At 37.9% G+C, this 13,549-nt stretch overlaps 1 protein-coding gene across 1 annotated transcript; it reads left to right on the forward strand.

The window, feature by feature from the left end:
• Positions 1 to 12,404: 12,404 nt before the first annotated feature.
• On the forward strand, positions 12,405 to 12,800 carry LOC149264670 (uncharacterized). The gene has a single exon (XM_089400331.1). The coding sequence runs from the start codon at positions 12,405 to 12,407 to the stop codon at positions 12,798 to 12,800; it is 396 nt and encodes a 131-aa protein (XP_089256457.1).
• The last annotated feature ends 749 nt before the right edge of the window (positions 12,801 to 13,549 follow it).

Below are 13,549 nucleotides of genomic sequence, written 5' to 3' on the forward strand. Positions count from 1 at the left end.
TTTTTCTAAAAGCCTGTCTACCAGACCACACTCCAATAGCGGACCTCTGTTGAGCTACATTACATAGCATCAACCCTCAGAGATCATGTACTACTAACCACAATTGTACAGAGCTCGAGATTACCCACCCGGAAGTCTACACTATGCAGTCCTAGAATTAATCTGACTAACTGTCACCCAGAACAATGCAAAAGTTTCTCAGCAATCCATCTCAATCTGTGCTACCCACAAGGAAATCTATCAAGCTTCTTGTTGGTCAACCAGAGAGTTTGAGTGGGTATTGACCTTGAGCTTCACTCCAAAAATTTGTCCAAAAGTTGCAAACATGCTTACCTCCACTAACTGAAGAAATTACGCATATATTAAGGACAGGCACCCAGTCCCTGTCACTGCACTATCCTCGAAATTTATGTAGTTTTGTCAGTGAGTCACCTTGTTAGCCAGAATGTTTCTCCTCCTGAAAACCACACAGTTTTCTTGGGTTGTCCTCTAGCTTCTCGAAACCTGCTCAGCCCAAAAACTATGAAGAGATATCCTCCAGGCCTGTCTCCCAGATCTACGCAGTTCTTTCCAGCAATCTCTTGTAGCCCGCTCGCAGTCTCCCCATAGAATCTGCACAGTTTTCACTACTAGTGTCATCCCTATTGCCTACAATGCCTCCCTAGAAAATTTGCACAATTTTTCCCTCTGATAGAACCAGATCCTATAGATGGTCATTGCTATTTTAGACTACTCATCTCAGCGTCTGATTAATCTCTGTGTAATTTTCCTTGATAGTGCCCCAGAGCCCACATCCATGCCTGAAATGTGCTCTAAGCAGTTTCAAAGCCTTGTCCTCTCTCCCGGTCATCTGAACCTGAAAGTGAAAGATGATGCATCATGGTAGACTAGGCAATTTCTGGATTTGATGGCTTCTCATCGTGAGTGACTATAGATACAATTACATGGATGTGACATGGTGTGACAATGAACAAGATGAACAAGGAGAACATGCTATAAGACTTTATCATGGTTGGAAAAACACATGAAGCATACCAAGTAGCAAGCAAAGGAGATACATATGCATGCGTGCAAAATCAAGTGAACACCAAGACCATCGAAGGCTTCGCACATGTTTCCATACGGAGGTGAAGCTATGATAGAACAAGAGCTGTGAAAGTCCAAGAAACCCACATGTAAAATTGAAGAGTCATGTAATTCAAATGGTCATGAGGGAAGTCAAGCAGTCACAAGGGCCAGGCTCACCCTTGGCTATATATACCCCTCATTTGTACATGCAAAATACTTTTCACCTTGGCTCCTCCCACATAGCCTTGAGAGTCTGTAATATTTTCTTTGAGGAGTGAGTAGTGGCTCCAATGCCTGTTATTGGGGTTATTGATGTAATGGTGTATGGATGTGTCTTGGAACTTTCACTTAATTTAGAAGCCTACTAACATGCTAGCATGTTTCCACACATGTATTTTACTCATTTGTAAGACAATTCTTTGGACGCTTGTAATTCATGTTTCTTTAACTTATATTAAGACAATTGAACTATTTTGATTGTTTTAGTACCTATGCTATTGGAAATTTGTTGTATTAGTTGCTAACGATGTCCCACCCATGTGGGCTATCCCATCAGACACTCAACAGATTCATTCTTGTAAAAATTTTATAACGCCTTTCGCACTCGTGTAGACAATTCCACTGGGTGCTGTGCATGATATTTGTTCACTTTGTGTTCTACTGCCGCATCTGTGCGGACTACTCTACTAGAAGTTGCACATTTCCTACTATGTTGTGTGTCTCTAACAGAGTTGGGACTATTCCCTTTCGATTAAGACTCACTCTTACCCTCTTCCTTTGCAGTGAAAGTACCTTGACACAAACGACACTAAGCACTCACCAGCCACATGAACCTCTTTGTTCGAAGACAAGGTAAACCACTCTTATGTACTAACAAGCAAGAGATAAGGAAAATATTTAAGATAATGGAAACCACACAATCATACCGAATGGGACTCCTACGCCAAACAGGGTGGGGTGTAGTTCAGACTTCATATTGGGGAGATCCCCTGAATGTTGGTGGGTCGAGCACCGTCAATAGGTTTATGATATCAAGCATGGTCAATCATGGTCAACCATGGTCCAGTGTCACAATGTGAAAAATATTGTTAAAATATGAAAATCAACCATGGTTAGCACGGTCAACCAATGGTCCAACGTCATATTGTGACAAGAATTGTCTTAATACGAAAATCAAGGATGGTCAACCATATTTATATTAGTTTTTATAATATTTATCTTAGGGTTTATATACCTTGGGTTTATAATATTAATCCGTGGGGTTTAATATTATTCCCTTGGGTTCACAATCCCTTGGCGTTTTATTACCGATCCCTTTGGTTTATTATTCCCTTAGGTTTATAGTACCAATCACTTTGGCTTATTAATATAAGGGTTCACCCATGGTTGGGCACAGTAAACAAAGATTGTCTCAATATGAAAATCAACCATGGTCAACCATGGTCCAACGTCGCATTGTGACAAATATTGTATCTATATGAAAATAAATCACTGTCTCGCAAGGTAAACCATGGTACAATGTCACATTGTGACAAGAATTGTCTCAATATGAAAATGAACCGTGGTCAACGATGTTTATTTTAGGGTTTATAATATTTATCTCAAGGATTATATGCCTTGGGTTTATAATATTAATCCCTTGGATTTACTATTATTCCCTTGGTTTCACAATCCCTTGGGGTTTTAGTATTAAGCTTTTGGGTTTATGATATCAACCCTATTTGGTTTATTAATCTACGTTTCATATTCATAGCCTTTAGTATCATTCCCTCGGGTTTTTAATATCAATAATTTGGGTTTATTGATCAAAATGTTCAAATCCTAGGATTTAATATTATTCCCTAGGGTTTACAATCCCTTGGGTTTTTAGTATTAATCAGTTGGGTTTCTTATTACATTCATTTTAGAATTTCAATAATTGTTAGGTATGGTCTACGACAATCAACCAAGGTTAATCATGGTCAATAATGGTGTACCATAGTAAACCATGGCCAATCACGGTCAGCAATGGTTCAACATCACATTGTGACAAAGATTGTCTCAATATAAAAATTGATGATGATCAACCATAATCCAACATTGCATTGTGACAAAAATTGTCTCCATATGAATATCAATCATGGTTTAGCATGGTCAACCATGATCTGACGTTGCATTGTGACAAGCATTCTCTCAATATGAAAATCAACCATGGTCAACCATGTTTATTTTAGGGTTTATAATATTTATCTTAGGGATTATATATCTTGGGTTTATGATATTAATCCATTTGGTTTAATGTTATTCCCTTGGGTTCATAATACCTTGGGGTTTTAGTATTGATCCCTTCATTTTATTATTCCCTTAGGTTTATTGTATCAATCCCTTAGGTTTTTTAATTTAAGGGTTCAACCATGGTTGATTATTTTCAAAAAATATTGTCTCAATATGAAAATCAACCATGGTGAATGATGGAAAACCACGTATTTTTTAGGGTTTATAATATTATCTTATGGCTTATATACCTTCGATTAATAATAGTATTCCCTTGGGTTTAATATTATTCCCTTGGTTTCATAGTCCCTTGGGTTTTAAGTATTAGTACCTTGAGTTTACAATATAAATCCCTTTGTTTTATGAATATAGGAGTTCATATTCATAGGCTTTAATATTATTCCTTTGGTTTTTAATTTCAATTTCTTGGGTTTATTAATCTATATATTCAAATTCCTAGTGTTTAATATTATTCTGCATGATCTATAATCCTTTGGGTTTTAGTATTAATACCTCGGGTTTCTCCTTAATTTGGGTTTATAATATCAATCATGGTAAAGCATAGTCTACCATGGCCAACCAAGGTCAATTATACTCAACCATGGTGTGTCATGGTCAACCATGGTCCAACGTTGTATTGTGACAAAGATTGTCTTAATATGAAATCAACCATGGTCAACCATAGTCCAACATCACGTTGTGACAAGGATTGTGTACATGTGAAAATGAATCATGGTATAGCATGGTCAACCATGGTCTAAAATCACACTGTAACAAGGATTGTCTCAATATCATAATCAACGATGGTCAACCATGTTTGATTTATGGTTTATAATACTTATTTTAACGTTTATGTAGCTTGCATTTATAATAATAATCCCTTTAATTTAATATTATTCCCTTGGGTTCATAATAGATTGGGATTTTAGTATTTATGCCTTCGGTTTAGAATATCAATCCTTTCAGTTTATTAATGTCGAGATTCATATTCCTAGGTTGGAATATTATTCCATTAGATTTATTATTGCCTTGGGTTTTTAATATCAATTCATTGGTTTTATTAATGTAAAGGTTCAAATTCTTAGGGTTTAATATTATTCACTTGGATTTATAAAATCAATCATATTCCTAGGTTTTAATATTATTCCATTGGGTTTCTAATATCAATTTTCTGTTTTTATTAATCTAAAGGGCCCAATTCCTAGGGTTTAATATTATTCCCTTGGGTTTATAATATCAATCACGATCAACCATGGTCAACCAAGGTCAATCATGGTCAACTAAGGTGAACCATGGCCAACCATTTTTTATAAAATGAATCATGATCAACAATGGTCAATCATGGTCAACCATGTGACAAAGATTGCATCGATACAAAAATAAACCATGGTTAGGCATGGTCCAATGTCGCATTGTGAAAAATAATGTCTCCATATGAAAATCAATCATGGTCTAGCATGGTTAACCATGGTCCAATGTCGAATTGTGATAAGGATTTTCTCAATATGAAAGTCAACCATGGTCAATGATGGTAAACCATGTTCATTTTAGGGTTGATAATAATTATCTTAGGTTTTATACACCTTTACTTTATAATATTAATACCTTGGGCTCATATCCATTGTGGTTAGTATTAATCTCTTGAGTTTATTTTTACCTTGAGTTTATAATATCAATATGTTAGGTTTATTAATCTAGGGGTTCATATTCCTAGGTTTTAATATTATTCTCGTGGGTTTTTAATATCAATTATTTATTTTTATTAATATAAAAGGTCAAACTCCTAGTGTTTAATATTATTCCCTTAGGTTTATTGTTCTATTGGGTTTATAGTAACAATCATGGTCAACCATGGTCCAATGTCACATTCTGACAAAGATTGTCTCAATATGAAAATCAACCATGGTTCATCATAGTCCCTTCGGTTATATTATTTGCTTGTATTTATAATATTAATCCTTTGTATTTAATACTATTCCTCGGGTTTATAATACATTCAGTTTATAAGATTAATATTTTTTTCGTTAAAAGTATCAATATTTATTATAGTATAAATAATATTAATAACATTATCATATTACTATAATATAATAATAATTGTTATATGTTGTCATTATAATTATTAGAATTATTTTCATATAATAATAAAAATAATAAATCCATATTCATCAACGCCTATGGGTGTATATTAACCAAATTTAATAATGTGGCTATGTATGTGATTGATATATCCACGTATATCAATCATCAACCACATCTATCAATGTGTTTGTGTTACTTAAATAATTTTTGATGATGTGATTCACTATTCAAAATCTATTCTTCAAAGATATTGAACTAAATTAATTTGATAAAATCTGGTTTTCCTAATTCATTTGCAAATTCACTTTTCAAAGCTATTATTATAAAATTATAATACTCATAAAACTTGCCTTTCAGGTTTTCTTAAAACTTTACGTTGGACTAATCATGCAACGTCACTCTATTTCTAAATCAAACTTTTTGCCAGATGAAAACATGAGATATTTCCATTGGATTATAACCAACCTAGATTCATCTAACTCAGGATCTATCATGTGCAGAGAGGGATCAAATCCCTCAAGGTGTATTCCTTTCCTCAAATTACACACTCCAAAAATAAGGTTTGCACCTCGAGGGATTTGGTCTCTCCCGACGCAAGATAGATACACAGTTAGATGGATATATGTTCATTCCAGTCGACGACAACAATGACACATTACTATATTATCATTATTCTAAATATCTTTGAAATAAACTTCATACTTTGAAATTTACATTATGTTTTCTTTGTTTGACATGGCTATATCATTCTCTTCTTTAATTTTTTTTGTTGCTTGCCTTGAATGGCTTGTACCTCTACGCTTGGATGCTTTGAGTGGTTTGTGCATTTATGTGTTTGGATTTGTATGGTAATATTTGTGGATGTTACAAATTTTATGTTATATTTCTATATGCGTATGTAATTTTATGTAAGTAATTAGTTGGTGATGAAGAAGGGAAACATTCTTGTCAATAGTTTGCAAAAGGATTGATATTGCACATATATTTCATTTAATTTTACGTAACATAACTTTTGATAATTAATAGTTCTTAATAGTGTCCCTCCAGGTATTACTAAATATATTTTGAAGAGTAGTTTTAATAATTTACTACATCAAGATTACTATTTAAATCATTTGTTTCATTGCTAATGTTTGAAATAATTTATTTCGTTTAAAACATTTTGATGATATTTTTTATCTATATTTTGTTTTATAAAATTCAATAAATAATGTAATTTTGATTTTTTTTTAATGAGTGGTGAGATTTATAAAATATTTAAATTTTTTGTTAGTTTTTCCATATTTTCTTATTGATTATATGAAAATTACAGTTGAGATTGTAAACCATTCAATTCTTTAACTCGAAGTATTGTAGTAAACATCATACCTTGTCTCTCTTACTATCCAATATTAATAGGTTGAATTACTATAACATAAAAATCAATGCAAATAATTAATCATTTTTTTTGTGCTTACGCTGAAATCAATGCACATTGTTAATCGAATCACTTTAAGTTAATGTACCATTATACATTGAGTTGCATCAAATAATAAATCACCATCTACATTGAAATCAATGCATCTAATGCACGTAATTAAAAAATATTATAAAAAATCTATATTGAAATGAGATGGCAACCGATTCAGGGCTTCGACACTGCGTGGACCTGCGCCCTTCAATCTTTGTTGCTTGTCTGCACTTGCCCCCATAACCCTTACAAATAACACCCATCTACTTTCCCCCCTTTTACTCCTTGGGCTCGGGTTATACCTCTGACTTTACCTCACTACTGTGTTTTACTCTTTACCCTCTTTGTTTCCCCTCCTCAGCAATCCCACTAACCCTCACCATTTGTGGTTGCATCTGTCATGTTCTAGCAGCTTTCGTTAGTTTATTTTGACAGTTATGGATGAGCTAGGTGATTTCGTGGATCCTTCGGAGGATGTGCCCATATGGACACCCACCATGACCACTGCCACAGGCTTATTTCCGTTCATGTATGAGCTAACCGATGAAATTGATGCCCTCCCTCCCTTATCACGCTCCCGCATTCCACCTGTTTCCCTACCGGAGGATGCCCCTTCTCCTCCTGAATACATTTCTCAGCCTCACTCGCCACACTCTCTGACTTTCACCGACCTCCCGTCTAACCCTATTGGACAATCACTCGAAGCTGAACCTACCCTAAACCCTACCTTGTCTGTGGCTAGTATCCCCTCTACCGAAAGACCCCTGGGTTCTGCTATTCTTGGCCCAACTCTATCTACTCCCCTAAACCCTGCGGCTCCTCCTCTAGGGAATTTTATGGGTATTGGACCTATTTTGGGGTTCTTTGCATCCATTCCGTTGATGGCGGTAGAACATACTAGGGTTCCACCTTCTTTGGAATCTGCTCAACCTACCTTGGCCCCGGAATCATCGGCTGCGAGGAATTTTGGGTTTTCAAGAAAAAAAGGTATTTGAAGCTTTAGACCAGTGCAACACTCCTTGACCTCACAGAAGACACACAACTCTTGGACTCTATGGACACAACAAAGAAGGTACTTGTGGGTCAGGTTTGTGGCTGACATTACAGTGTGGAGAAGCAACAACAATGGGCCTTGGAGGTCTAGGGTAGTTTGCCTTTCATTTTAGTTGTCTTGCACATACCAACTAGGTATTATCCATGGTCTAGTACATCGATCAGGCCCCTATTTTACTTCGAAGATGGAAACCTCTTTTTGACCCAGAATGGGAGTGGGTTGATGCAGGACCAATATGGGTTCGCCTCCTTGGATTGCCACTACACTACTAGATGGAGGACATTTTCAAGAGGATTGGAAATGCCCCAGGAATTTACCTTACATTTGATGTCCCTTTTAGGTCCACGGGGCGAATGGCTTATGCCAGGATCTTGGTACACTTGGACCTCTCGGAGGGACTACTTGAACACATCGACATTTGGTGGTGGAACAACACCAAGAGATAGACGGTGGATTATGAGGGTGTGCCATTCCACTGTCAGAGGTGCCACAAGGTTGGACACCTCTACAAAGACTGCCCCCTATTAAGCAAGTCTCATAAACAGTCCCCAGTACAGGAAGCGGCAGACCACCCACCCATCTCCCAGGATGACCAACCTCAGAATCAGGCATCCACTGAACCACAAAATATGGTAACATTCACGGACCTAGTTGAAAAGTAGAAGTCTCCATCAGGAAGATCCATGGCTCCCCCACAGTTGAAGAAGTGAGGTCAGTTGCCTGACCTTCCTCATCCACCTCCACCAGCTCGTCCACAGGTGCCATCTGAGGGCTCCCCCTCGTCGGGTATGAATCCTCCCTTAATCTCTACTTCCACTTGCTGCTCATCTTTAATTGACTGCATTATATCTAGAACATCTTCTGGTCTTCACTCCTTGAACCCATCTAGTGTTCCCTTGGGCATGGGTCCGACCTTAGAACCTGTTGCCTCCGTTCCGCTCTCATGCCAGGTTATGGATTGCCCCATTTACTCTCTTGCTCCATCCTCACCTTCACCTTCCCCCCTACCTCCATCTTCATCTTCCTCTCAGGCAACCCCTGTTACTGGGTACATGACTCACTCAAAATCTAAGCCACAAGCCCAGGACCATGTCGTGCTAGATATTATCCTCTCCCCCCTCCCCCCAAGCAACACAGGGGTAGACCCTCCTTCCTATAAAAAGCCCAATATACAACAAGAGATGAGATCGCATTGGGTATTCAATCTACTATTCGTAGGAACCTTAGAGCTAGAGCATCCCCCTCTGTACCCCCTCCATGAAGATCTTCTCATTTAATTATAGAGGGCTAGCTAGGCTGGATAAAAAACTAGCACTCCGCCGTTTACTTACATTTGTATCTTTTGATATTATCTTCCTACAAGAGACCCTGCGATCAAAATCTGACATTACACATTCTCTACAAAATATGCTTCCTCGGTGGACATTTTTTGGGCTCGATGCTTATGCGATATCATGGGGATTAGCCCTGGCTATTAATACTCGTTCCATCAAGTTGCTCAACTACTGGGGAGGAGTTGGTCACATCAGTGCAAACATTAGATCTGTGGATCTTGGAATGAATTTCAGGATTTTTAATGTTTATGGGCCTTGCAAAAACAAACTTGCTTTCTTTCAAAACCTCCTAGGCTCTGATTTACTTATGGAAGACCACCTAATCATTGGTGGGGACCTCAATTTTCACATAGGACATGCTGAGTCCTGGGGACACAGAGCTCAACAAGACTCCCTATCGGATTACTTCCTATCTATATTGGACTCTCACCATTTGATTGACATTCCCTCTGCCAAAATTCAAGCAACTTGGAGGAATAACAGGACTAGGGAAGACAGTTTGGCTCATAGGCTTGATCGCTTTCTAGTCAAAGAAAAGGTCCTTGATCTGGGTTTTCATATTCGACAATGGGTCGGAACAGGGGGGATTTCTGATCATCTCCCCATATATTTGGAGATTGATGGTGGGCGAATAAAACCTAAAGGACCTTTCAAATTCTGCTGTACCTGGCTTAAGGAAGAATCCTACATCAGTATGGTTACTGATTTCTAGAAAGCAAACCCTCTTGGGACAAGGGTTGACTATATCAAAGGATTCATACACAATCTTACAATATTGAAGAAAATGTCTAAACAATGGGCTCACAATAAAAGATTACAGGAGGAACACACCCTCAGAAAGATTGAAGCTGATTTAGCTGCATTTGAAAATGATCAAGGAGGAATATTCATATTTGAGGAACATAAGGAGAAGATGGCAAAGCAATACTCGGCCAGGACAAAAATTCTAAAAGATAGGGAAGAAATTTGGAGACTGAGAAGTAGGGCCATTTGGATACATGAAGGGGATGAAAATACAAATTTCTATCATAAATTTTCAAATGGAAGAAAGACAATCAACACCATATGGTAGCTACAAAATGACCAGGGACAAATGATCAATATCTTCCCACAATTGGCTGAGCTTGCACATCTCACTTCAAGCATACATACAGTGCCCCGAGGGACACTAACTTGGCAGAAATCATCAAAGTAGCACAACTCTTCCCTAGATTCATGGAACAAGACGAGGGGAAGATTTAACAAAGGTAGTTACTCTTCAAGAATTGGATGCCACCTTAAAATGGTTTAAAAAAGATAAAGCCCCGGACCTGATGGATGGACGATAGATTTCTATTTGGATTTCTTCAACATTATAGGTGAAGAACTGCTTAAAATTGTTGGGGACTCAAGAACCAGAGGGTATCTTGAGTCTTCTATCACTTCTACCTTCATTGTACTCATCCTGAAGATGGACAATCCAGCCTCGTTTGAGGATTTTCAGCCCATATCTCTCTGCAACTGTATATACAAGATCATCACCAAGATAATTGCCAACAGGATGAGACCTATCCTTTCCAACCACATCTCACCAGAGCAATTCACCTTCCTACAGGATAGGCAAATACATGAAGTTGTGGGTACAACACAGGAGGTATTACATACTTTACACACCAGGCGTAGCAAAGGTATGATATTGAAGGTTGATTTATCAAAGGCTTTCGATAGAGTAAATTGGTTATATATTAGAATGCTTTTAACTCATTTAGGATTTCCATTCTTGTTCATCAAATGGATCATGAGTTGTATAACCAACATCCCTTTTAGCATCCTGGTGAATGGAAGTGCTTCCCCCTTTTTTACATCTGAAAGGGGTCTGAGACAAGGCTGCCCCCTATCGCCTTTGCTATTCCTTCTAGTTATGGAAGGTCTCAACAATCTCATTAATGAAGAGCATAGAAGAGGCAGATTAAAAGGCATAAAGATAACAGAGGGTTGCATCCTGACTCATCTACTCTTTGTAGATGATATACTGATATTTCTCAATGGCAGTATTGGTGACCTTAGTAACATCAAAGCCACTTTCTCACTCTTTCAAGTGGCTACAGGTATGCTCATCAATGACAGGAAATCCACTTTGACAGCAGCTGAATGCACTCCACATGAGATCTATTTTGCTCTTCAATGGTTTCATTTTACTCAGTTGCAGCTGTCTGAAGGCTTAAAATATCTGGGATACAAGTTGAAGCCCTTAGGTTATAAGATTGCTGATTGGACTTGGCTTATATCCAAAATGGAAAAAAGACTCAATACTTGGTATCTCAAATATCTTTTGTGTGCGGGTCGCCTCACTCTCATCAAAAGTGTCCTAGAAGCCACTCCTGTTTACTGGATGTCTCTGGCCTAGATCCTCGGAGGCATTCTGACTAGAATACAATCCCTCTGTTGCAGATTTATTTGGCAAGGTAACAAACAGGGCAATATATTTGCTTGGGTCAGGTGGGAGGACCTGAATCTACCTAAAATGTGGGGGGGATGGGGAATCAAAATGCTTGAAGATTTCTCCTCGGCCCTTGCTGAAAAACTTGGATATCACCTAGTTTCAGCCAACAGCCTTTGGACGTGGGTTACCTCTGCAAAATACATTGCCCTAATGCATACTCTAGACTGGATTAGAAGACCCCATCTAGGTACTTCAGGGATTTCTATCATCTGGAAGGTTGTCCTCAAGGCTTTGAATCCCATTAAAGAGGGTATCACATGGAGAATTCATTCCAGAAATAAGGTTCGCATTGGACTCGACCCATGGGTGGGTTGTGGAAATATGCATCAACTCCCTATGGAACTCATCCAACATCTTCATCAACAAAACATTTCATATATTGCACAAATTGCAGATTCAGAGAATACCTCATTTTTACAATAGGTGTGGAAATCTGCTCATCAATTAAACATTCCTCCCATATGGATACAACATTGGGAAGATTTCACTCTGGCCCTTACAGAAGCCCACATTTGAATACTTGAGGGTGATGATGAGATCATATGGGCCTTATCAAAAAATGGCCGATATATGCCCAAAGATGGATATTTGGCCCTGTCGACATTGAGAAAGCCATTGATTATAGCTGACTAGTGGAGACCTCTTTGGAAGCTTAAAGCTCCTCCCAGATCAAGGCTATTAATGTGGACCATCCTCCAGAACAAAATCTCGACTGGAGATAATCTCCTCAAGTGCACACACTTCGGCCCCCATTGGTGCAGCCTCTGCAAGTGTGAAAACGAATCTGTTTACCACTTATTTCTTGATTGCACAAAAGCTCGTAAACTGTGGGATCATATTCTCCCTGTTTTCACCCCAGCTGCAAATTGGACTGGCATTACTATAACGAAGGCCTGGCAATCCTGGTATAATACAGCATCATCGCATAAACTCCGCAACCTACCCCTACTGATTTGCTGGACTATTTGGATAGCCAGAAATAGATTGATATTTCAGGATTCAGCGCCGATCTGGTCTGTTTTGGCTGCCAGAGTCATGGGCGATTACTCCCTCATTCTGGATGACCCTCCACCATGAAATTCCCACATCCTTACACCTGTACAAATAGATCATAGCAAACCATGGGCATTTTTTGATGGTGCGGCACAAGAGAGAGGCTGTGGAGGGGGGGCTATTCTTCATTTAAATCAACAACATTATTTTAGGATGCTTATAGGCTTCAGCAGAGGCACTAATAATTACACTGAGCTCCTTGCTGCAAAACACCTCATATATTTTGCATTGGAAAAAAACTGCAGAGATTTACAATTATTTGGGGATTCTAAAATCATATGTGATTGGCTAAATAGGGAAACTAGATGTTCTACTTATAATTTGAACCACATACTAGATGAAACTTTGAGGTTAATCTCATCTTTTGATTCTTTTACATGTCAACATATTTTCAGGGAGCAGAACAGAGCTGCTAATAACTTATCCAAAGAGGCTGCACTCAGGGAGCCGAGCATCTGGATGATCAGAGAATACCATGAGGGAGCTTTCTACCAATACTTCCATCAACCATTCATGGATTTTCCTGCATAATTTCTGTTATATATTTGGTATTGTTATAGACAACCACATAACATACTTTCTTGTATATATATATTGACAATTTCTTAAACAGTTTGGATAAAAAGTATGATACGGATTGGCCTATAGCCTTATATATTGCTGCCTCCCTGTGTGGATAAAGGAAAAAAAAATTTGCTTTTTTTTTTCATGTTGTGATCTAAATATGCTCTGCATCTACAGAATGTAATTTCTTTATCTTAATAAAATTATGG

Source organism: Pinus tabuliformis, chromosome 6 (assembly GCF_031772625.1).
Source record: "Pinus tabuliformis cultivar Carrire ecotype Pingquan chromosome 6, CPIR1, whole genome shotgun sequence".
NCBI classification, from domain to species: domain Eukaryota; kingdom Viridiplantae; phylum Streptophyta; class Pinopsida; order Pinales; family Pinaceae; genus Pinus; species Pinus tabuliformis.